Source organism: Zonotrichia albicollis, chromosome 14 (assembly GCF_047830755.1).
Source record: "Zonotrichia albicollis isolate bZonAlb1 chromosome 14, bZonAlb1.hap1, whole genome shotgun sequence".
Lineage (NCBI taxonomy): Eukaryota > Metazoa > Chordata > Aves > Passeriformes > Passerellidae > Zonotrichia > Zonotrichia albicollis.
This window is the reverse complement of record NC_133832.1, coordinates 14,314,026-14,339,102: the sequence shown is the minus strand read 5'-3', so window position 1 is coordinate 14,339,102 and position 25,077 is coordinate 14,314,026. Positions and strand designations below refer to the sequence as shown.

Sequence of the window (25,077 nt, the reverse complement as noted above, 5' to 3'; positions counted from 1 at the left end):
ATTCCCCCTCCATGACTTCAGTATTGTTCTTCCAAAATGGTTATAATTTGCAACAATGCTCGGTCTTCCTTTGCTTTGTACTGCTTGTGTTTTCCATGATATGATTTCATGTTGGATCCTTTTTGGTTTGTTCCTGTCATCCAGCTCGCCGCTCCCAGCTCAGTCCCCTGGACAGTGGCATAATCAGCCGCCTCCTGGCCCCCACACAGGCCTCCCTAGCTAGGAGTAAAAGTGCTGCTACCTTGGCTGATGGACAGGACCCCTCAGGTAACAGCAGGGCACCAAAGCCTCACAGTCTTACACAGTTGCTCTTCAAGCAAGAACTTAGATAGTAGCTGCTAACTCTGCTGCACTTCTGTCTGAGTCAGACAGTTAAACGTGGTTGTGTGTAATTTTACTTACCCAGTATTTTCTGTGGTCATTAATACCCAATTCATATGCTATGTTGCATGTTTACTTTACAAAACCATATAATAATATTGGCTTTTAAACTCCAGTGCTGGTTTACTTGCTGTGCAGAGAACCAGATGCTGGTGTTGATTCTGGGGATTTTGTGTGTGGTTTTTTTAACTGACAAGAGATCTGCATTTGTACCTCAACTCAGTCTGAGACATTCTGGTAACGAAAAGGGGAAGAAAAAACTTAAGTGCAAAACTTAAATTTCTTTAGAGGAAGAAACACTTGCAGGAACATGACAGTAGGAGTACCTGGAGATAAGTCCAGGGAACCGTGAGCTGGTTTTGTTCAGCTGATAGGAGAAGTCAAGGTATAGTAGAAGAGAGAAACCCTGGCTAACTCAAGGAGTTCTGTGTTGGTCCAGATTGACCTGATACATCCACAGCAGGGCTCAGTTTATTAGAGCAGGAATTTGCAGGAATTAGCCCCCCTAGCTGCCTCCCACATGTCCTGGAATTGTTACTGGTTAATTAATAATGCCCCAGTAAATGCATCTCTGGAACCAATGTGGAGTCCTTTCTCTTCTTTTACCTTCCAACTTGTGTTCCCAGTTTTGCTTGTTTCTTCTTTAGTATGAAATCACACCTTTATTTTTTATCTTACACCATTTCACTTGGTTCTTATCAGTAACGGTGACATTTCCACACTGTTCCCCTTGTCTAATAATCAGTATTTATTTTTTGGTTTGTAGTCATATTTTTACACACCTGTTGTATGTGCTGCTTTTATTTTACGATGAATACTTCAGTTCATGTCATGTGGGGAAATGCCATCTTTTTTCTGTTACTGTTAGCATGCAACACTCCCTATTGCTGAATTAAAGATACATTTTTATAAGTTTATTTAGAGGTACTTTTTTCAATTCAGTAGAAAAGTACCTGTGCTTTAACCCAACCTGTGCACAAATAGAATGCAGGTCTCCATTTACAAATGCTGTAAATACAAAAATAAAATGTATTTTCCATGAAGTTACAAAAGTAAGTGCTGCATTTGTCACAATATACTTGAATTATAGAAGAATCCAATATCTAGCTTTAGAATATTTTTGCATCTGTATTTGCTTATCTGTCATCATGTTAGTAAAAAAATAATAAGGTCAAATTTCCTCCAGTATCTTATATGTGAGAAGATTGACACTTCAGGTGGAAAAGGTGTCATAGTTAAATAGTTGACCTTTTTCTCTTGATAAATTTCTTTTACACCACCTTTGAAAAAAAGGGAGATTTCCTCCTGGAGTGTAGAGGAAACATGCTTAAAATCTGAACCTCTCATGAAAAAATTGTCTGGAAAGATGCTAAGCCATTAAAACTGAAGCATTTGTGATCAAATGCAACTTCATTAAAATTAAAGTAATGCTGGTGTACTGCAAATTTGGTCCATTTTTGGAAAAGCATTTTATTTTTATCTACTCCAGACTGCTGCTTTCAGAGTGTTTATTCTTGGTGCTGTTGCTTCCCAAGTACTAATTGTGTGGTGGTGTCTGTCTGTGACCCGTTGCACTGTGCACTGCCTGCGGTGTTTCCCTGTATGGTTTCTAACACACACAATCTCTCTTTCTCTTTTTCTCCCTCTTCCTTCTCTCCTGTTCTTATGCTGTGCACTTGGTTCTTGTTTTGTCTTGTCAAATTCCTAACTTTTATAGAATCTCACCTCTGTCCTCGTTCAGCTTCAGCCAGTTCCATCAGTTCCCCAGTCCCAGCTCCCAAAGTGCCGGTGCGCAGCCGCAGCATCGACAGGTTGAAGTCCTCTGTGTCTTCATCTGATGCAAGTTCACCTGATTCAACCCAGGTTTGTTGAAAACCCACAGGAATTAAGTTTCTGTTAAACTGGGGGGTTGGAATAGCTCAGGATGAGATCCTGTTTCCCTCATTAATGCTTTCAGTAAGCATTAATGAAATGTACAATAGCATTTGCCTAAAAAATACAGAGGATTAAAATCAAATTGGAATGTTATGGTACTTGATCTCTCTTGTATCTTGAATGCATATTGTTTGCTGCTTATGGTTCCCAATGTTTAATTTATGTAAAAATTAAACACAGACCAGGTCTGTGTTTTGAACATAAGGGAAATTCAAAGTGTGTCTTGTTGACCACTTGCTTGTTTGTTGAAATAGCAGCTTCTCTGTCTGCAATGTATTCTAGAGAGTCAGCAGTATTTTGGTTTTGTGTATCTTCTAGAAATCAGAGACAGAAAAACCATCCCCAGGCTCTGGCTTGAGGCGCCCTCCCTCTCCATCTGTGTCTGCCCGTAGAAGATCCCCCTCTCCTGCTAATTTGGTGAAGCGCCCTCCGTCCCCTTCTGCAGTCAGGTATGTGCCCAGGTTAAATCCTTCCTGCAGTCAGGTGTGTGTAAACACCTTGTATTTAGCACAAAATGAATTCTTCTTCCTGTCTCAAGACAGCTGACCTGTTAAGAGTTTGGATGACCTATGCTGTGCCTTGTTTGTACAGAAAAGTCTTCATTTTGGGTCCAATTTCCCTTTCCCAAAATAGGGATGAGGCTTTTACTTCAATCTTTGTTGTGCAAAACACACCCAAATCTTCTGTGTAGTCTGTGCACTAAAACCAACAAAAGTCTGCAAGCTTTTGAATAAAGTGTTCCACCTATATTAGCATAGGAAGTTTCTTGGATTGGAATCATGAGGTTCATCCTAGATGTGGTGTAAATGGAGATCTGGGCCAGCAATCCTGTTCTGATGTTAGCCCAAGGTAGCAAGGCTGGGTGCCCAAGGTGTCTTGGAATCCTGGTTTGAGTTTTATAGGGAAGGCACCAGTAATTTGTGGGTGGATTTATTTTTAAATGTGAGGTATGTAATATAAACTAAACAAAGGAGACTGCTCTTCTGAGGTGTGTGGTTAAGTTTTTCATTGTTAGCTCTGAAAAATACTCTTTATTTCAGCAGGCAGAATACTCTTTATTTCAACAGGCAGCTGTGAAAAATACTCTTTATTTCAACAGACAGAAGACTCGCCCACCTTCACCTGGTGTGTCTAAACAAAGGCCACCATCTCCTACTCCAGTCTCTAAACCAGCACCCATCCAGCGTCCATCTCTCACACCAACTGTTATAAACATTACCAAAAAGAAAACTGAAGCAGAGAGCAAACCAAAGGATAAGAGCACAGAAGGAATAGGACAGGAGCAAGGTGCTTCCCCAGCCTTGGAGAGGGATGCAGGAGCAGCTAGCACAAAGACCAAAGAAGGTGGGTGTTCCTCAGTGTCTGACTCACTCCTGCTCCAGGCCTCTCCAGTGTGTGCTAGGAGTGGGGAAACAACTGGCTGGTGAGGCAGGGCCCTGGAGGGTAGGATGCTTTAAGGTAAAAGCTGTTCATTGCTCATTATATAATAGTTTTTAATGATATGACTTTGGGATGTGAATTTTAATGCAGCAGTTGGTTTATCTGACTCAGGGATTTAAGTCAGGAGCTGTTAATATTACTACTTGTATTGTAATTTTAAGAAAAGCAGAAATCCTCTTTGCCTTTTGGGCTTCAGCTGCTCTAGCTGAGGGATCTACTAGCTTAGGTTTGTAAAGTCAGTAGTTAAACTACTGACAAGGTAGTAGTTTGACTACAACAAAGGTCTTTCAGTTCAGTTGGTGGTTCTTAAAGTGCTCCTGTAGAGACCTTCTTGGAGGACAAAATCAGCTCCTGTTCACCACAGGATGAGAGAGAGTTTTCTCAGTGCTTGAAGGCTGCCTTGGCCTAAGTTCCAGTGAGTGTGCAGTCATTGCTGCCTTGTGATCAGTTCACAAGTCACAATGAGAAGTTATCCTGGTAGATTAAGGAGAGCCATATACCATATAAGTAATTAGTGTTCTAGTGCTCTCCATTGAGCCTGGCTTCTGTCCCTGGGGAAAATGCCAGCTGCCATCTCCAGCAGAATCCAGGAGAGCCTTCTGATGAGGTCTGGCAGGCAATACACATTGCAGAAGGATTTAGGGGACCCTTGACAGGAAAAGGAGGGATCTTTAGAGTGTAAGCTAGTGCCAGTGTGCTGTGCTGGGCGTGAGCCCCTCACACAGCAGGTAAGTGGGAACATGTGCTTGCTGCACGTTACTGCATGTTCCTGTGTGCTTCCCTGGGCTGCTCCTACTCTCTGCCACTTCTGAGGCTCCTTCTGATATGGCTTCTGTTGGATATGAAGTGTCATTCACCTGAAGAACTCATGGTAGAGCTCTCTGGGCATGTGTTCCTGTGGAAGGAAGCCTGGCTGTCAGAGGTGGATGTTTGTACAAAGTTCCACATCCGTCTTTGCTGTCACGTCCTTTGTCTTTGCAGTGAGAACGTCCATACTGTGGATAAATGTCTTGTGTGCCTCAGAGCATCATCACTTCTGATCACTGTCATCAGTTGGTTGAAGCCTCCATAACAATGCATCCTAGTCCTGTATCTTCCAGTTGTTCTGGAACAAGAAGCTCTGTCCTTGTTCCTTGGATGCCTGATCTGTCTCCTCTCTACACTGACTTCTGAAACTGTATTAACCCAGTTTATCTGTTTTCCTTTTAGTTTATTTCTAATCTCAAAATAGTAATCTTTGTAGTGATTCCTACTGGGGCTGGGCAAAGCTCTTCTTCTTTGTTTGACACATAGAACAAAAGGAAATAGTGGGCATGTTCTTCAAAATAAGAGATTATTTCATTTCTCTCTTGGAACATTTTGGTACGCTGCAATATTGCTATGTGAGGCAAAAATATTTTTTCTTAAGAAGTTACTTTCAGTTTTCAAGGCAATTTTCATTTTACAGGTCTGTGTCAGCAGTTCACCCATGGGTTGGTGCAATTCCCTGTCCCAGACAGCTTCTGAAGTCAGAGCACACCAGTGAATGGCATGTGGCAAATCAGTCTCTAGGTCTTGTAGGTTTAGCCTACTTTCAGCTTTGTGCAATTGTATCTTCATCCCATCTCTTCTTCAAACTGAACTTGTTTGCCTGTTGTCAACAGCAATCAAGTTTTTGTCTTGTTTTTTGTGTCTTCCTCCTGCAATATACTGTTCCACAGTAAAACACTTTTTATTTTGCAGTGACTGGAGCAGTTGTCATTTCTGGCAGCAGCCTCTCGCAGCTTCTCTGAGAATTAAAAGGCTTGTTCAACTTAAAGCATAAGAAGTGCTCCTTCATGAGCTCTCACCTTATGCATGATGATAGGTAATAAACTATCATGGAGCCTCACATTTTGTATCTGGGTATTGAAGGCTTTGAAATATGATTCCTAGATTAATTGTGAATTAATTATTTGCCTTAAGATCTGTTGGAATCTTCCCTCCATCCAGCTAGTGCTAGATTTTGCAAGTGTTCAGAGATTGTTTCTCTTGCCTCTTTCTCTCTTTCCCCTTCCCTTACAAAGAGGGAAGTCCTTTGATGAAAAGAATGACTAGGAGTACACAGAAAAGGAAGCTGAGTGTAAAAAACTGTCAGAATTTTCTTATGGCATGTTAGCAATCATGCTGGCAAATCTCATGTCCTGCTCTATGGAAACAGCCTGTACAGAGGTACATGGAGATGAAAACAGTATTGAAGTACCCATATGGAAATCATCAATAAAACTGTAGAAGTGAGAATGCAATGGGAAGGTCCCCAATCCTTTCTTCTTTTTTTTTCCCCCGTTTTTTCCATATCTGCAGTGTTCTGTTGTGACTAATTTTCTTCTGTCAAATCCAGATATCATAATTAAGCTGTCATCATGCTGTAACCCTAGAACTTAAGTCTAAAACCTTTAGTCTTCTTGCTGAGCATTAGGTTGTTCAGTTTTGAGGAGGGGAAATAGGTTAAACCTGACATTGTGTCAACCAGATTTGATATAACTGGGAGAGATGGCAAATGTGCAACAAAAAATGGCTTCTGCTGTGAAAAGTGAGTAGTCTGAACAGAAAGTACACTCATATGGCAGAGGAAGAGAGACATTTTGACTTCTTCATGGCTGTACACTGGCAACAGAAAATGAAACCTAGCAAGTTACAGAATATTGGAAGAAAAGCATCTGCCTGTCTTGAATAGGCAGATATGCTAATGGTTTTGTAAATGCAAAATGGTCTTTCTTGCTCAGGAGGAGGAGGACCCCTTTTGATCAAGTTCAAATTTGGAGCACTCATGGCTGATTTTTGTTAGTACCAACAAGACTGCAACTTTTTCCCACATGAGAAGCAATGTGTTGTCTGGGGAGGTGGTGTTTTCTCAGCTTTGGGTAAATCTAAATGTTAGAACACTGTCTATGCCTGCACAACATCAGTGCTGAAATGCTTTTCCTAGGACTGCAAGAACAATTTTTATGCACAAAAGACAGCCATGATTCAGCTGCTGAGAGTTTGCTGTGTGTAATTATACCCTGCAGCTGCAGGTAGTGATTATGTGTCCATGGGGCCTAAGCAGCTTTTCAGGTATTAAAGTTCCTAATAATGACGTGTTTTGAATGATTTATCTTCAGGTTAGAAGTAAAACAAGTGGTCAAACCCTGATGTCATAGTTCATTAAAATTACCTTGATTTCAAGGCTTTATAAATGTTAAGCAAACATAATGTGCTGATTTGTGAAGTGTTCAGGAGAAAGGCAGGTCCTCACCAACATTATGATGCTGCTGCTCTGCTGACATCAAGAGCTGAGTCTCTGAATATTCAGATGATGAGCTCTTAAATCTCATTCAAACTGAAATATTTCTAGGGAATACCTGATAGAAATCAGAGTTCTTTCAGTATACATATTGAGAGCAGCTGGATGGCAAGATGGTTCTGTTTTGACTTTTTTCCTGATGTTAATTAGTAATAGTGCCTCTGATGTTCAGACACCTGAACACCAGGCAGGTCATGAGGAAGCATAAACAGCACGACCTGCAAAGATCTGCTCACCTGGTGGTTGAAGGTGTTTTGATCTCCATGTAAATTGGAAATTGATTTGTTGCTGATGTATAGAAATGTGATATTACTGAAGTCATTAGCATGTGCCTTCAGGGCCAGATGAAATGATGATCATTTGCACTCCAAGATACTCAGTAAATATAAAAGCATGAATGTTAATGTTATGAAAAAGGAAAAATAAAAGAATGATAATTTCTTCTTTAGGGTCTTGTGTGTCCAGTTTTATTAGAAGGAAGTGAAAGGTATTTCCTACAGCAGATTTTTTCCAGTGTTCTTATCAGTGTTCAAGCATTACAGAAATGAGGGTGTCTTGTCAGAGACATGTTTTTAAATGCTGTGATAATTGGATAGTATCTTTAAGTGTATGATCTGGAATATGGCTGGATCAGTGTTGAAATGAGCTGTTACTATTTCAGTGTCAATGAGATATTGTGGCTCTGCATCTCCAGGGCTCCCCTTTGGCTCTTGCAGGCCTGTTACAGATAAGGATGCAATCACTGTGATGAGCACTGATGGAAAATATACTGAATCAGTTGGCCATAAGATCTCATCTCACACTTTCATAATTTTAAGTTCCTGGAACTTTCTAACAGCAGATTCTTTTAACCTTTGCAGAATCAGGTAGCAAAACAGTAGCAGGGACCACCACAGCTGAAGAAGCTGCTAAAATCCTGACAGAGAAGCGACGTCTGGCACGGGAGCAAAGAGAGCGTGAAGACCAGGAAAGAATTCAGAGACAAGAAGAGGAAAGGTAACAAATGAGGGGAAGAATGTTATGCTTTCAGTGGTGGGGTGTGGTTGGAAAGGACACTGCAGCTGTATATGTTTTCTAAGTTTTAATTTAAGTTCCTTCATATGTTAATACAGTTCCTGAAGCTGAGAGGCACTGGCACCAACCTGGGACAGGTTACTGTGTGTAACATCTGTTTATATCTCAGTGCATATGTAATGCACAGTCCCTGTGAAATCACTGCTTTTTCCTTCCAGATGCCAGTGGGGCTTTTGTTTCACAACTAGAATGTGCTTTGTGCATCACTTGTGTTTGGTTTGTTTGTATTTGGTTTGAAAGAGTCAAGCTCTCTGTATTAATCTTCCCTTTCATCAGCTTAGGCAGTGGTTTGATGGTATGTTAAATCTCACTTTAGTGATATGAAATATGGATCAGAAATGTTGCAGGCAAGTAATTCAAAGTGTTAAATCAGTGGGCATTTGGTTCACTGCATAGAAGTTGTTAAAATAAATGGCTAAGTTAGTGCTGCCTAAACTTGTTCCAGATCAGAGGTCACCTGTCTGCTTCTATAAGCAGAGTGGAATGTCAGATTTTTTCAGTTTCCCAGTTGTGGATATGAAGCTGTCAGAAATTTGCATATAATCTGCTCTAGAAATATGTCATCAGATCTGCTCTGTATGTCTGCAAGAGCTGGCAGTGTACACCTTCCAGAGTATCTCTGAATCCAGGCTATAGAAGAATGAGTCTTTTAGGAAATCCCACTAAATTTATGTTTGACAGTGATTGTAAGCTTCATTCATGTCGTGGTTGCAGATGGTTTTTATTAATTGGTCATTGCTTAATCCAGTTCTCAATCAAACATTCCATTATTGGAACAACCTGCCTTGACTTAATCAGCAAAGAGCATTTATTCACAGATAATTTCTTCCAGTTTTCATTTTCACAAGTCTGGATGGTGACATTTGTAAATCCACACCAGAAAGTGTCTTCATGCAGTGATTTCTGACTGGACTGCCTAGAACTTTCTTACTTTCCTACTCTGTCTCTTGTGCATGCACACTTTTAAAGAAATAACCATCCAATAATCTGTACCTTGGAAATTGCAGACTCAGAGAAGAAGAAGTGGCCAGGAGAGCGGCTGAGGAGAAGGCGAGGCGGGAGGAGGAGCGGCGGAAGCAGGAGGAGGAAAGGAGACAGACCCAGGAGGAGCAGCAGAGACAGGCTGAGGAGGAGAGGCTCCGCCGGGAGCAGGAGGAGCAGGAAAAACTTGCAGAGCTTCAGCAGCAGGTCTGTGCCTCCAGCTGGGTTCCTGGAAGAAGCTGCTGCTGTGGTTTCAAGAGAGTTGTCTTTGATTTTTCTTTCCCAGAATGGTTTTGACAGATCTCTGTCAGGCATGATGTGAGGCTGAGTTCATCCTGTCTGAGATGGGTTTGAGACTGTCTGAAGGTCTTTTCCTTGCCCTGGTCTCTGATTTTTTTTTTTCCTCTAGCATTTAGTAAATTCAAGTGTGGGCAGAAGCAGCTATTTTGGAATATTTTTTTAGTCATCAGGGATGCTGTTTTGCATATGTAAAATATTTGTACTGAGCCCACTTAACCAGCAGACTGTTACAAGTTACAAGGAGATGGTCTGTCTGGAATGTAATCTGGTTTATTCTGATTCCTCTCAAAGAAAGACTGGTAGTGTTTCCAAGTCTGCCTTTCCTGTTGCTGAATAGTCTTCCACAGCAAGTACCTTTACAAAGGCATCCTTTGAACTGAAGGGAGCAGTTCTGCAGAAAGCAGGCTTTCCTTAAGTTAGATTAATTCTGAAAATTAGAGCAGTTTTACATTGAAATTATTTGTGTTCAGAGAGCTGTGAATGGCTTTGCCATGTGTCTGGATATTTCTTTGAATGTTTGTTAACAACAATTACTCAGAGTGTTAACTATGTTTCTATCTTCTTTCCAGTTATACTGGAAAAGATTTTCCAGTGTAGAAGGAGTAGAAGATGTTCAGCACCAAGTGTCTTGGTAGCAATACCTGACTGCCAAGATTTTTAAGTTAACTTTGACACATTTAGAATTTAATTGCTGTCTTGTTACTTTATAGATTGTCCTTGTTAACCAAATATTCATTCCAAAGCATAGTCTGAACAACAATGTTCAGTGTCTCAGCAACATTCAGAACATTTGCATTACCTCAATATAGTTGGTTTCAGTTTTTTAATGTCATAGTAATATATATTTCATGTCAGTAACTAGGTAATTGACATTTTGTTGTAATGTGTGGTCATATTGAATAGTGATTGCCTGATGTTCCTGTCTGTGTTGAACCAGATTCTGTAACTCCTTTGCTTTTTACTGTTGGAATAAGTTATGCACTGGGTGCTCTCTTCTTTTTGTTTTATTTTCAGAGAGAAGAAGCTGAAGCAAAAGCTCAAGAAGAGGCTGAGAGACAGAGACTGGAAAGGGAGAGGATTATGCAGCAAAATATGCAGGAAAGGCTTGAAAGGAAAAAGGTAGCTTGTTTTGAATTCTTAGCCTAAAATGAACAGGCAAATGGTCTCAGATGTAATTGAATAGAAGTGTGTTTTTTAAAGGCTGCCAGCTCTGGTTTGTGAAATTTAAAAACGGTGTTGAAAATAGTACACTCATGAAATATGAAAATATATAATGATTGATTAATTTTAACCAGAATGCTGAAATAAAAGTTCTGTTTGTCATTGTAAGTGTTCTCCATGTTTTAACAGAGAATTGAAGAAATAATGAAAAGAACACGGAAATCGGATCAAAACGAGTCCAAGGTACTTTTCTGTTTGATCTGTATAATGACAGAAAAGGGCTTTTTGCCTTGGGTCATGTGTCTTCCTCTGTTATCCTTACACAAAATGGCTTCCACAGGAAGTGCAGAGTTCTGGTGCACCAGAATAATTTCCAGTACCTTGCCACTGCACACATCTGCTGCTTTGCTGGCTGTTATGAAGAGTCTTTGTTACATTTTTGTTCCAGGCCTATAGACAGGATGTTTTCTGATGTTATCACTTCCAGACTGGTTTTTAAACACTGTTTTAACCCAACACTGGTTAGTAATGGATTTTTTTTTAACTGTGTGCATTCTGCCAGAAAACATAGAATTCTGGCATCATCTGTTTGCTTAAAATTGTTTAGAGCAATTCTCTTTGGATTGCTATTGCTACAGAAAACTGGATGTATTACTTCTGTTAATGCGGTGACCGAAGATTTGTGGGAAATTGTACATATTGAGGAATAGTTGTTCCCCTTTGAACATTCAAATATTCATGTCTTCCAATAGCTGAAAATCAATAAAGATTTAGCACACAGCTTGGGGAAATGAGGGGAAAAGGATCTCAGGAATAATAGTTGAGAGATGGATGTGGGTCCCACAGGCTCTGGCTCTGCAGAGCACTGTTGCTGGGTGACCTGATTGTCTGTGAGCCTTTGAATTCATGTGGCTTCACTTCTGGGCACAGAATGGTCCTGTGTGGGAGCTGTGACTGAATTTGTGAAACTGTGGAGGACAGGGAGTTGTTCCAAGTAACACTGTGGCAATTCAGTTGCAGAATGAAGGGAAGTCTGTCTCAGAGGTGATGGAGGGAGAGGATATTGAAGAGGAGGAGGAGTTGGGTCTTGAGAAGACTGATCAGCCAGGTAAGGAAGCTGGGGGAGTCAGGCCTGGGAGGCAGTGAATTTCAGTGATCTTCAAGCTCTGTTGCAGTCCTAACAGCACTGGGATGGCCTGAGACACCAATTCTAGAGGTACCAGGGAAACTCCCTTCTTGAGCAGAGAATTGCTCAAAATTATTTGAGAGTGAAATTCAGGCAGCATGCTTTCATTTTATAAATGGATTTTTGAAGATGAAAAACAAATTTCATGTTGTTATAGGCAGCTTGTCTGTAGACAAATGAATCTATTGAAGCCAAGTGCCTCGGGGTTTGGCTAGGAAGGGTTATTTGGCACTTGTATTTTATTCATTTAGAATAGCAATTCTGCTACTCACATTCTTTTTTCCCTTGTTCTCTCTCCTCCCTCCTCACACATTCAGAAAAGCTAAATGGTGTTGACTTGCTCCAGGACATCAAGGGGGAGACAGAGAATTGTTTAGAGACTGCACAAAGCATGATCTCTGCAGAATGTGAGGCACAAGATGAGTCAGAGCTGAAGGCCAGTGAAGTGTTCATGAATGGAAGTGACTTGAAAAATCCCAAGGGGTCTCTGTCTGTTTCTGAGCTAAAGGATTCCAGGTGAGTCTGCTGTACTGTGGGAGCACTGAGCTCTCACACAAGAGAGCTCTTGTCTGTGTTTAAATAAATGCAGAGCTGTCTGCAGCACCTTGCTGGCTCTGTGGGGTGTGTGAGCCTTTCTCCAGCCCTGTGGTGTGTGCTGCCAGCTCACAGCCTCACACAGGGCAGGTAGCTCAGCATCATTGCTTGTTTAGCTGGCACCACGGTAACAGTGCTGCCTTTGCTGAGGAGTGAGACACATGGCAGTGTTGATTATAAAAACTGATATTGCCTTGAAACCTTCTCCATTTAAATGCCTTGCAGTTCTCATTAACAAAACATTAAAAAGAGGGAGGAGGATAACACTGAAAAGGAAGAATAACCTGCAGAAAGCTCTAGAACAATTTCAGTTGTGCTGAAACACCTGATACGATGCAGAAGCCTCCCTTAGTGAGGAATTTGGGTTTTTTACTGTTTATTTTTTTTAACATAAAGCTTTTTCATCTACTACTTGAAAATTTGTCCTCTGATGCTTGTTACATTTGCTCATCTAAATGCTAATGCTTTAGAAATGACATTGTGAACACTTTTTTAAAGTGATGATAAATTAATGTCATTCCTCCAGTGATGGAATATAAAGACATTTCCATGATTGTCCTAAGAATGAGTGAAAATTGATCCATAATTTGGGTTTAGCTTTTGAATCTGTTTTAAATATTGCTGGTCTTCTGAGACTTAGGTTCAAAAAGTCTTAGCTGGAGAAAAAAGGAAAATGCACCCTACAAAAATCAAGACTTAATCAAAGCTTTAAACTTGTTACTTTCTTATATCAAATTTCTAGAGGCAGAAACCTTACCTGAGGGCTGTTAGTGTAGTAAAAAATGAGTATATATTGCAGAGTTGTTCTTTCCCATTGGCACTTGGAGGGGAGATCCTGTGTGGGAGCTGAAGCTTGTCTGGGAATGCCCTGTGGGATATTCAGTGCTTTGCAGAGTATGCAGACTGTTAATTATCTGTCCTGGAATCAATGTAAAGGTTAAACATGTGGAAACTGTAGTACAAGCTTTTTATTTTTCCATTTTCTGTTTTTTGTAGTCATCCTGCAAAAGAAGTGATTATTGATGACTCGGGGAAGTTGGGTGTTCATGAAGCTGATCATACAATTGGACTTATTCAGAATCTTAATGGGAAATCTGGTTCCTGGACTTTTGAGGAGTTCATTGATGTTGGAGTACATTCCAAGTCAACCAAACTGAGCTTGGACAGCATCTCTGCTGGTAACTGTAATCAAAACTTGAATGATGCTGCTACACTACCTTCTAGTCCCAAATTGGCTTTTGAGGAAGATGGTGCAGTGAATTCATTGACCAAACCTATAGATGCTTCATCAGGTAATCCAAGCTGACTTCCCTGTCTGTCCCTTCCCCTGGTTAGGCAGTTCACCTCCTTGCATTTTGCTCTGCTTGCCTTAACTACAGCTTCTTATTTTCAAGGCACTTTTTCCAGTGCGTAGACTGGAGGGAAGGCTCTTTCTTTAGTGCTTTTAACTTGAATTCTATCAAAAGGAGTCACCAACTGATGCCTTTTTAAGAACTTGATAAGGCCCAACCTTAAGGCTTTTCCAAAGACACAGCGGAGCCCTTGTGAAGTTCCAAACAGCATTGAAGCTCATATGTTGTATTTAAGGTTTTTCTAAGACATGTTAAATGGCACATGTTACTTTTGAAGATACAAAATAGTTTAAAAGGTGTCTGATGTAACTCTGCACACCAGATCTCTTCACTCCTAGGCATGTTCTGTTTTTGATGCTGACCTGTGTGATCTTACAAGGTCTCTTCAGTCTCTTAGCAGTGTATTAGCTGTCCTCTCTACTTACTGTAGAACAGTCTTTCATTTCACTGAGGCAAGTAACACCAACCTGAAGTTCCACAGATGGTTGTGTTACATTGTGGGAGGAGTAGTAAAGCTGTACACAAACTATTCTGAATTTTCTGAAAGAGGCAGGGCTGCATCTCAAGCCTCATGTACTTGAGAAGCCAAGCCCTGATGCAGCACAGTGCATAGTGTGTCAGAGAAGCTTCAGGAGGCCAGTTTATGTAAGACTGGACTTCTCTGGTGTTGGAGCCAAACCCCAAAGAGCTGTTTTCACAGGAGATCTCTTTCCATGGGATAAATGACTGTGTGATCAGTTGAAGTGAATGCTAGTGGAAAAACAAGCCTTGCTATCCACATTTCCTTCCAGTGATGTGTAGCACTTCCTTTGATTAAAGTGTAGCACTTTCCTAGACTGAGCTGTTTCCTGAGTCTCCTCTGTCGCTCTGCGTCTTGTGAATTTGAGTTCCATGGGCATCCCCTGATGGGGGCTTCCCTTGAGGCCACGCCAGACAGGGCCATGGGAATAGAAACAATTATTGTGGTTCTGCTGTTCACTTTTTCTTGTGAGCAGACTCATTAACTTTTTAGTGAAGGAAGTGTGGCCTTTTAATTTTGAACTTGAAATTTTTTAAGTGTAATACAGTTAAAGAATTCTGTACATAACTTTGAGAACTAATGTTCCTGTAAAAAGAAAGAAACCCCACTGTGCTGGTTTTAGAGTGTAAGTGACCACGTGGTTCTGTGCTCACTCCTGGATGTAGACTGACAGTGATGATGGATGCATGTGGCATACACACAGTTATGATGGTTAAATGTTTTCTTTTCTTTGCTCTTTGGACAGAACTGTGAACACTAGAGACCTGGAAATAATCTGATTGCACTTCAGTAATCCAGTGTTTTCTCAAGTACCGAAGGCCTTGTTTTGAAAAGCTGCTTGTTTACCTTTATCCATCTTCAAGTTTGCAAAAAACAACAGGGGAGGGATGACAAACTTCTAATTTGCACCTTGAAACATTTCAGGGAAACTGTTGTGCTAATGTTCTTTTTTTGTTTGTTTAGCTAATTGTTAGATAAAGTTTCCAAGTTCAAGTATTCCTTGTTTCCCCTTTGCAGACTTTACAGTAACCTGATTGAGTCTTTTTTTATTATTATTTTCATATCAGTATCATGTAGAACATGCCACTGGAGGCTCCTCACTTAGCTGCAGACTTTGCATATTTCTAAAATGATCTTGATGAAATAAAAGACTCACTCAGTGTATGTTAAAGCTGAACTCCCTTTTTAATGTCTAGAAATATGTTGTTGCTTGTTGGTTCATGTGCTATTTAAAAATGCAAAAATGAGTATCTTCAATTTTGAATGGGGAAGAAAAATTCCTTATTATCTAATGTGAAAATATTGGCAGTTTCAAAATGCAAGTGTTGTACCATCACTAATATGTTTTAATCTATTGGCAAACATCAAAACATTTTTTCAGCATGTGCTCTGATACATTACAAAAATGTTGAGTCCCTAGATTTGTCTGTTGGTGCAGTTTAAGGTGTTAGGCTTTTAAAAATGTTTTCCTTTTGAATTACTTATTTATCTACACTTATGGAAGTATTATTTTATTGTGTACATAACAGTATTAGACCATTGAAGTCATGTTTTGTTCATGTTATTCCAAGTGTTCCAGTTCCAGCTCTATAACAGTGGCTGCAAACTGCATATATATTTCCCTTCCCCTAAACCCTGCATTAAATAATCTATTTAACCTGAATTTGCCTGCTTTTTTCAGCATGAAGAGTTTAACGAAGCATCTTCTGAAAATTGCTACTAAAAGTAATAATGCAGCCTTGTTGTCTCCTGTAACAGATAGACTGGATAGGTCATTACTTTAAAAGTAGCTGTCTCAAAACCTGCTCCAAGCCATTGGCTGCTCCCTCAGTGGCAGGGGTGCAGCCCAGCAGCAGCTGTGTGTGCACTGGGGGTGCTGGAACCACAGCTGTGCTTTCCTCGACTCCTCAGCTGCAACAGGAGCCCTCAGCCTTCTCCCTCTTGCTGTTCCAAGATCCTGTAGAACTGTTTTAGACTTTAGAGCAGTGCCTTAGGTTAAAGAACTGTATTTTTGTATGATAGCTGTTTGTTCTGGCAGAGACAATCATTCTAACAAAGATGCCGATATTTTTTCTGTGCTGAGATTTGTTGGCTGGCCTGATCCAGCCCTGTGTAAATACGTGTGCACAGTTAAATAAACTTTGCAGTTGAACAATGCTTTATTTCTGTAATGTTAAATGTGATCTTACTAGGCCTCTCCACCCCTTGCCATGCTGACCTGCCTTGGGATGCACTGTAGTGCTGCTCTAACTGCTCCAGATTGCCACACTAGCAGCCTGTGTGGTTGGGAGGGGATTTGCACTAACACCCTCAGCTCTTGCTGTGTTTGTCCATGCTCATGGTGTGTTCTGAACTGAGGGATTCTTTAACCTGCTTTTCCTTGCCAGCCTTTGCCTTTCCCCTGCAGCAGCAGCATCTCTGTGTTGTGAGGGTGAGTCCAGCAGTGGAGCAGCGCTGCCTTTTCATTTTCTTGCAAGGGTTCTTTATCAGTTGTTGAAAGGGAATGGCTGGAGCAGATCCAGTTGATAAAGTATTTCACTACTGTGGAAAAAAACTTCCTTAAACCAGCATTCAGGTTGCTGAAGCATGGTGGATCTGTGCATGAACAGTGGCTGTACATATGCTCTCCAAAGGGCTTTTTCACACAGGCTGTTTCTGGCAGATGGTCCAGTGTCAGTTATATATTAAAAAAATTAATTAGTTTATGGAAATTGTTGCTTTGGTCCTCAGATACTTAAGGGTGCAATGACAGCACAGCTGACTCTTACTTAGCCAGTATCAATGTAGTAGACTTGGTTTCAGTAGCTCAGCCCTAAGACATGTCAATCATATAAGATGTTAAAATGAAAAAAAATAATTTCCAGACTATGGATTCCAAGCAGGCACTAGTCTCACTTTTATTCAGTCACTAAACATACACTGACATGATAGGAGAGCTAGCCTTGTATGAGCTATTTTTAAGGCACTTGTAAATGCATGTGCATGTTGTAGGTGAAAGATTTACTACTTGTTAATGGATTAATAATTATACATAGACAGCCTTGTTTAAACAATGATATAAAAAAAGCTGATGAGGAAAACTTGCAGGCAAACCACACGGAAATCAAGACTAAAACAAGTTTATGGAAACTTAACTAAGCTAAATGTCACTGCCAAAACATTGTTATCTGTAAGATGAAGCCAGTCCTTACATGTGCTGCAATGTGGTGTTGTAGAGTAAGCTAAGGTATTTATTACTTATTAATGGTGCAGTGTTTGTTGTGTATCATCTGTACTTGTAGAAGCATAATAATGGATCCCTCTGATCCCACATGCAATATTTGCATCTCTTTGTTGGAGGTGCATGCCTTGTCAAACCCACTTCAGTTAAGTGCCAAGCTTAATCATATACCAGATAAGTTTAAAACTAGATTTGTTTTAGTTTAAGCCACACACAGATGATGCAGTGTGTGGATCTCTAAATCTAACAGCATTTCAAGCCTTTATACGAGGAGCTACTTGGAAACAAGGTTAGATTTTTGCAAGGCTACATGCTTTTGTACTGCAAGAGCTTCAAAAGTCAAACCCAGTATATTGAGGCTAATTTAGTTCTTACACTAAAATGGAAAAAGTTAAAACTCTCAACATGCAAAAACCTGCTCTTTTACCAGGGCTGTTTGGGAAAGCAGGGCTTTAAAATCCATCTTACATCTGCTCATTTACAGTCGTTTGGGGCACTCAGCACAATAAATTTTTCCATTATGGCAAACAAAGCGCTTGTTGGCCAGCCCACGGGCACACTTTGTGCATTTGAAACAGTAATCGTGCCAGGACTCATCTTCATAGTTAACCACACTGGTTCCTCTTCCAAATCCTGCTAGGAGAGAACACAATTATAGGACGGCGATAGTAGCGCGGCCTTGGCCGGGCTGTCCCCACAACCAGCCCTGCCTGATGCTGCCCCCACAGAGCTGCCCTGGGCTTGCAGGCCACAGGGGCTGCCTGAAACACCCAAGTGGCAACTGAGCCCTGGTTTTGTTGCATCTTCTGATGTTTCTTGAAGAAGAAACACAAGCATAAGGCTTGCATGGCTTGTTTCTGCAATAAGCTTTTTCCCTTGGCTCCTTTCTCCAGCAGTCAAGGAGAGATGTGGAGCAAGGACAGGTTGGGATAAACACTTGTGGGCTCTAAAATGCAGGATGGAATGTGAGCCTCGTGGGACTGGCAGGACAGTGCCCGCATTTCAGAGCTGAGCTCTGTAATCCAGTGAGTTTTAAGTGTAAAATACATCAGAAGGGTTACAAATATCCCTTTGGGACAGTAAAACATCAATCATTTTAGACTTAAAGGTCCCAGTCTAAGATATGGGTGGGAATAGTTCTGGTTGGGGGAGAGTTTTGAAAGAGGTAAATTTGAGACATGCAGAGGCTGAAGAGCTCAGTTACCAGCTCAGCCTCCATCCAGCACAAGCACGTGGCTCACAGTCAGATCACATGTAAAATGCTGGGATTGGGCTTGGGTTACCAGACCTGCTTCTGATGTTACCCCTCCCTGGGCTCCCTGTCTTTGGGGGATCACTGTCCTGACCTTCAGCACCCACTGCCTTGGAGCTGCATTTAAGCCAACATACCTGTAATAGGATTCTTGCATCCAGCACACTTCTTGGCAACACACTCCTTGTAGCACTCAACGCAGTAAAACTGATCCTCCACAGCTGTGAAGCGCTTCCCTCCCAGTTGCTTCTTGCAGTTGGAGCAAATGAAACACTCGGAATGCCAAGGCTGCTCCTGGTAAGTGAGGCCTCCAGAAGTGATGGGCTGGGAGAGAAGGAGCAGAGGTGTGGTTAAGAATCAGCAGGGGACAAGAGAGGTTACACAGGCATGGGGTGTAGGGTAGGAAAGCTTTGTCATGGAGAGGATCTTTGCAAAGTTTACATCACAATTTAATTGAACAGTGCACTTGAGTCCCTCTAACCTGAAATCCCACATACCTGGCACTGTTGTAATACTTTTACCTGCAGTAACTGAAATTCCACACTAATCATTTGCAGAAGTTGTAAAACCGCTACTGTTTCACTTCTTGAATATGCAGTACCACTACAGACCTTAAACTACCCCAAAGCAAGTGCAAGACTGGTATCACTTGGTTTCTGCAGTGTTGCCATCAGCTAACGCAACCACCCCTGCCCAGATCCTGTAATGCACAGGAAACATCAGCATTGGTACAGCTTCAGCATGATCTGCCTGCTGGTTCACCCTCCCAGCTCCCAAAAGGCACATGAGGGCTGGTTCTGATAGCTACCTCTGCAGAGGGGAAGGACTTACATTCTTGCACTTAGCACAGGTCTTGGCAAACTTGTGCTCATGGCAGGAGACACAGTAGAAGTCATCACCCTTGGGGAAGAAGCTCCCAGATCCAATCACTTGCTTGCACTGGCTGCAGGTGAAGCAATCCTTGTGCCAGACCATCTTCTTGTACTCAACGTTTTGGTCTCCTACAACAAATAAAAATAACTTGTCCTGTGAGATTTCAGGCCTGTGGCAAACCCTTCCCCCTGTGCAGTTAACATCTGAGGGCAAGACCTGTCCATAGCTATGCCCAGGATTCCAGGAATGCAGAGTAGGGATGAGCTGGTAATTTCTGTATCTGATTCTAGCCAGGGCTTGCTAGATTATCTTAAAATAGTTACCAGCTGCCTGAGCCTTTTAGAATCTTAATTTACCGAGCAAAGCTTTTGGTAGAAATAGTAAAGACTGACATGAGGGTTAATTATCCGCATGAGGGTTAATGGCAAAGAAGCCTTTCAACACTTGAATAAAATGGACAGGTGAGAGCAACAATCAAAATTTACTATTCTGAGGTGCTCCAGCCTTTCACTGTGTTGCCCAAACCCCTAACTGCAGCCTCCACATATAAATATGATAAACCCCCTTGATAAACCCCCCTGGTTATGCCCTGGAGCAGAACATGGCCCTCAGACCCATCGCTGGCACAGTACCTGCAATAATGGGCTTGAAGCAGCCCTTACACCTGGGTGCATCCTCAGCAGCAGTGCAGTTGCTGCACCAGACCTTGTTGTTCTCCCTCAGCATGAAGGGTTCATTGACCAGGGACGTGTAGCACTTGAAGCAGCGGAAGCAGCTGTCGTGCCAGTAGCGGTTCTTGAAATGCAGCTCCTGCAATAAACAGAAAGGGAGGGAGGGATGGAGTGAGAAGCTTTTCTCTCCCCCTGAGCAGCCCTAAAGCCAAGCTCCGGTCTCACCAGCCTGGACAGTAAAGGATGGATTTGTTGTTCCTAAGTTTGTCTGATTCAGTGGGTAGGGCTACAGTTCCTCTTCAAGCACTTAAGGGAAGGACATTTAACCAAACTCGCTGACACAATCACATTCACTTTGAACTTTCAGGGGGGCAGAAGATGCTTCAAACCAACAGCTTGGAGATTTGAGGTTCTGCAAGTTCTCATGTTCTTACACTCCCTCTAGTTCAGGTGTACATTATTATTGCCATAAGCATTTGTCTGGCCCTGAAGATACATGCTATATATATATACAGAAAGAACTCTTGATTTCCATCATGAAGCAATAAGCATCTGACAAAAATCAGTCCTCAGTGCTTTGGCCATGAAATTAGTTTTGCAGGCAGGCCCTATGCACGCCAGCTCCCTGCAGCTCTCTCTGGAGGGCAATTCAGCATTTGCAGCAGGTCATGTGGCTGGATCTAGACCCTGGAATAAGATCCTGTGCCCAAGCAGCCCACCATGAGCACAGCCCAGCACTGCTCTTTGCTCAATAAGCACACAGCTGGCAGCCAGAGGACTCCCAAAGAGCTGCTCAGAGCCGGACCAGAACAAACAGGAGGGTGACCAGCCTCTGCCTCTCCTCCTCACCCACCAAGGAGCTCAGCACTGACCTTGGAGTCGGCCCCGATGGGTTTCTTGCACTCGATGCAGGTGTTGGCACAGAACTTGTCGAAGCACTTGACGCAGCAGTGCCGCCCCTCCTTCTGCACGTACTTCTTGCCCTGCAGGGGATCCCGGCAGTAGTGGCAGTCGAAGCGCTCCGACATGGTGCCCACGGTGTAGCTGCCAGGCCCTGCAAGAGCACAGCCATGAAGGGACAGCCCTGAGGGGACAGCACTGGGGCCCTGACTGAAACACTCAGACATGGTGCCCACAGTGTAGCTGCCAGGCCCTGCAAGAACACAGCCATGAAGGGACAGCACTGAGGCCCTGGCAGCTGCTCCAGCCTCCTGGGGCTGTGCAGGTCAGTCAGAGGAACGTGGCTCAGGAATAAGCATATGGTGGCTCCGTGATAGGGAAAGGAGCTCCAATTGAGGAGAGCAGAATCCCAAACCAGACTTTTCCCTATCCCCTTGTTAAGTGGAAGGATGCTGGGCTGGTTTATTTACATGCTGTACATTGAGCAAGGGTACTGACACCTGATCACTCGCTGGGAGTCCCTTAGTTCATTCCTGCAGGCCTCAGTGATGTCCTGATTGAGACACCACATCACTTGTGTGCAGAAATCACCAACAAACACAAGCACAGTGGAATTGTTTCCATGTTTTCAGCCTGAACCCACAGCCAGCTGCAGCCCTCCAAGGCCTTTTGTGCTGGATAGTTGTGCAGCTTCCAGCTGCTTCTTTTCACCAGGCTTTCACATATAAAATCATAAGGGAAAAAAAAAAGAAAAAAAAAAAAAAAACCTAAGAAAAAAATCTGCCTCCATGGAGAGATATTTTTCAGTTCACACCATCAAGGCTCTGCCAAGGTCTGATGTTCCACCACGGCCAGGGAGCTGTCAGCGAGTGTGGGGAATCTTGACTGGAGGATTTTCCACTTTGGCTCACACTTTCTCCCCAGACACCCATCCCTTCCTGCACTCCCAGTCTCCTGCTAATGGCTCCCTCCATTCCATGCACCCTTCCTCAGCAAAAGGCACTAACACTCTTGCAAGGAGCTACAAGGGCTCTGTCACGATTCAGAGAATCCTGGACTGGTTTGGGTTTGAAGGAACCTTAAGGATCATGTTGTTCCAAGCCCCCTACTAAGGACAGGGGTGCCAGCCACTACATCAGGTTGCTTAAAGCCCGATCCAGCCTGGCCTGGAGTACTTCCAGGGAGAGAATAAAAGAGTTACAGAAGCCCATGGAGTCCCATAGAGGCAGCTCCACCCCTGCTCCTGCCACTGGTGCCCCAGCACTGCAGAGCCCATTTCCCTGCACAGCCAACACACAGGGACACAGCCTTGAACCTTCTGCATCATCACCAGCCCCTTGGGAAATGTGGCTGTGGTCTGGCAGCAGGGACTGCCAAGAGGAAATGTCCTCTCTTCCTGACAGAGGAAGGGAGGGAAAGGACAGAGTCAGGCCACACAAACTGCTGCTGCCTCCATCACGTGGCCTCACCTTGGCCCACCCCACCCAGCCTTGAGGCTATCCTGGAGCCTGTTCCTCACAGAGCTCAGGGGTACCACAGTGCTATTCCAGCTCTGCTGCTCCCAGCCCAGCACAATGTGCCTTTATACACCAAACCTGTAGGGGTTCTGGGGTGCAGGGAGGGTGTGTCACTCCTGGCTGTGCCCTCACAACAAGACAGGGTCACTGGGACCCTGCTGGGCTCGCCCTTGGCTGCAGGATGCTCTTGGTGTGCCCTGTTAAGGCCTAAGGCTCACAGGATTTTCATGGACACTTTCCCACCCCAGTAATTCCAGATGTACCATCAGCTACAGGGCCCAGCCTCACCAGAGCCCTGCAGCACACCAGGAGCAGCCCAACCCTGCTGGGTACAGAGCCAGAGGAGCTGTACATGAACACTTTGCCATCACAGCACAGCATCTGCCTTATCTGGGCTCAGGAAGAGTGGGACTCACACTGTTACCTTGCAGGCTTTAAAATCCAAGAGTCTTCACACTATCTCCTCTTTGTCACCTTCTCAATAACACAGGGCCTGAACAAACTGAAGGATTTATATTTCAGAGAGCAGGACAGAGAGCCCTAAAGAGAAGTTTCACACAGGGAGGCTGCAGCAGAGGTGGAGGCTCTGTTCACACCCTGTTCCTGCCCCTAAAACTGACATAGGCAGGCTGGAGGCTGAGCTGGTAGGACTTGTACTTTGTGGAGGGGCCAAGGTCTGGAAATAATCCCTTGGCAAGGCCAGGGGATGTCATGTCCTGCTGACAACTACACCAAGGGCCTTTGAGGTACCTGTTCAAGCAAATGAAACAGATAAACAGCTGGGAAACGTGGAAACTATGTGAGCCACCACCAGCTCTGCAGAGCTTATGCAAGCAGGTGGGTTTTATTTGGAAGAAATGGAATTGCAGAGCCCAGGGCAAATGGTATTGAAATGTCCCTGATCTCAGGTTTAGGGTTGCTTTCAGCCTGAACACATAATCTTGAAAGCATGGCTCAGGGAGCAGCACAGCCCCATGTGTTCCCATGTAACACATCACCTGCTAATGTGAGACACATTTATCACAGCAGCTCTGCAGCTCCACAGGCAAATTAACACCAGGCTGGAGCCCCCAGACTGGGCTGTGCCAGCAGCTTCTGCTTCAGCCTTGTGCCATCTCACACAGCAGAAAGCCCCTCTGGTACACAGGCAGGGGCATGAATTTGCTTCCAGCTTTTCCAGAGGCTTCCTGCCCTCAGCACTATCATCCCTGAACTCCTGATCTGGAGCCAGGAGAGGCACCTCTGTCCCCTTGCCTGCAGTGAAGACGCAGGGTCCCATTGCCCCTGCAAATGTGCTGGGTGCTGATGGGCTCTGCTCACCTGTGCCATGTCCAGAGCCCACAGCAGCCACAGGAGCAGGACCAGCCCACCCAGGGTAGGGTGCACAGAGTCCTGGAAGCCACCAGTGTATGCAAAGTGGAGCTCCAGGCCAACAGCAGCTGTGCTGGGACCACCAGATTATTTTCCCCAAATGGAGCAAACATCTGTGGACACTTCAGAGCTCAGCTTCATTTGGTGTCCTACAGCTGGTCCCCTCAGCAGCCCTGTCCCCTCTCATGGAAGGTAAACAGAACAGATATTTCTTGTGGTTTGTATAAAAATAAATGTATTTCTAAAGCCTGCTTGGCAGCAGGTCATGGGTTTGGAGTTGTTGATCTCCTAAATAACCTGTTCACCCTCCAGCTGCACCAGGTCCCCACAGTACAACTTTCCAGAGCTTCCAGGTGTATTAACCCTGGCCTGTCTTTACTGTCTGAAAAGTAGGCAAGTTGTGAAACTGGGGGTACACTGGGTACATGGAAAAATCATCACTTCCTTGGGTCTTTATTCAGTGCCCTCATCATCCCTTCCCATGCAGCAGATGCTGAGCACAGGTTAGGATCCATACCAGGGGTAAAACAGTGCTACAGCAACCCAAAATCAGGGAAATCACTCACCAAACCACCACTAAAACCCAGAGCACTGAACCTCTCTGCTTCTTTTCACACTGCTGTGCTGAAAATGAGAGCAGTACATGCAGCTATTTTAGCTGAGAAGTCACTTGAGCACGAGTTTCTATGGCTCTACCTTTACACCAGACTATGGCATCTCCAAGGCGACAGCCTGGTTTCTTTTTTGGCCCCAGGAGAATCTCATAGCCTGAAGACATGCACTGATCCAAACCCCATGCCAGCCTGACACTGAGGCCATAGAATGGGATTTGGAAAGCAGAAGAAGAGCATGGACAGGCTGGAGCTATTCCCCCTCCCAGGCATGTGCAGAGGATTGTTCTGCTGGAGAGAAGCAGGTGAAAACAGCAAGCACAGGCAGCTGGGGGGAGGGGGAAATGCAGAATGTGCCCATCCTTAAATAGCCTAGAGGACCCTCAATAAGATGGAGAAAATGCAGCCATACTTCCAGAAATGAATCTCACTCT

At 43.4% G+C, this 25,077-nt stretch overlaps 2 protein-coding genes across 7 annotated transcripts in view; one reads left to right on the top strand and one right to left on the bottom strand.

Annotated features, from left to right (window-relative positions):
• MAP7D3 (MAP7 domain containing 3) overlaps positions 1 to 15,399 on the top strand; it is a 42,148-nt gene extending 26,749 nt beyond the window's left edge. For both annotated transcript variants that reach the window (XM_014267892.3, XM_074551795.1), the window contains exons 10-20: positions 145 to 267; positions 2,099 to 2,244; positions 2,635 to 2,765; positions 3,416 to 3,660; positions 7,921 to 8,056; positions 9,142 to 9,322; positions 10,430 to 10,534; positions 10,766 to 10,819; positions 11,591 to 11,684; positions 12,080 to 12,278; positions 13,353 to 15,399. In XM_014267892.3, coding sequence (XP_014123367.2) covers positions 145 to 267; positions 2,099 to 2,244; positions 2,635 to 2,765; positions 3,416 to 3,660; positions 7,921 to 8,056; positions 9,142 to 9,322; positions 10,430 to 10,534; positions 10,766 to 10,819; positions 11,591 to 11,684; positions 12,080 to 12,278; positions 13,353 to 13,662 — 1,724 coding nt within the window. In that variant the 3' untranslated portion in view covers positions 13,663 to 15,399. The remainder of the gene's footprint in view (positions 1 to 144; positions 268 to 2,098; positions 2,245 to 2,634; positions 2,766 to 3,415; positions 3,661 to 7,920; positions 8,057 to 9,141; positions 9,323 to 10,429; positions 10,535 to 10,765; positions 10,820 to 11,590; positions 11,685 to 12,079; positions 12,279 to 13,352) is intronic.
• A 1,810-nt stretch (positions 15,400 to 17,209) lies between these two features.
• The window catches only part of FHL1 (four and a half LIM domains 1), a 28,654-nt gene continuing 20,786 nt past the window's right edge, over positions 17,210 to 25,077 (bottom strand). For 4 of the 5 annotated variants that reach the window (XM_014267880.3, XM_026794264.2, XM_014267881.3 and 1 more), the window contains exons 2-6: positions 21,117 to 21,298; positions 20,206 to 20,383; positions 19,532 to 19,701; positions 18,838 to 19,024; positions 17,210 to 18,084 (exon numbers count right to left, since the gene is read on the bottom strand). In XM_014267880.3, the coding sequence (XP_014123355.1) occupies positions 17,927 to 18,084; positions 18,838 to 19,024; positions 19,532 to 19,701; positions 20,206 to 20,383; positions 21,117 to 21,272 (849 nt within the window). In that variant the 5' untranslated portion in view covers positions 21,273 to 21,298 and the 3' untranslated portion in view covers positions 17,210 to 17,926. The remainder of the gene's footprint in view (positions 18,085 to 18,837; positions 19,025 to 19,531; positions 19,702 to 20,205; positions 20,384 to 21,116; positions 21,299 to 25,077) is intronic. The other variant, XM_074551797.1, reaches the window with a different exon arrangement.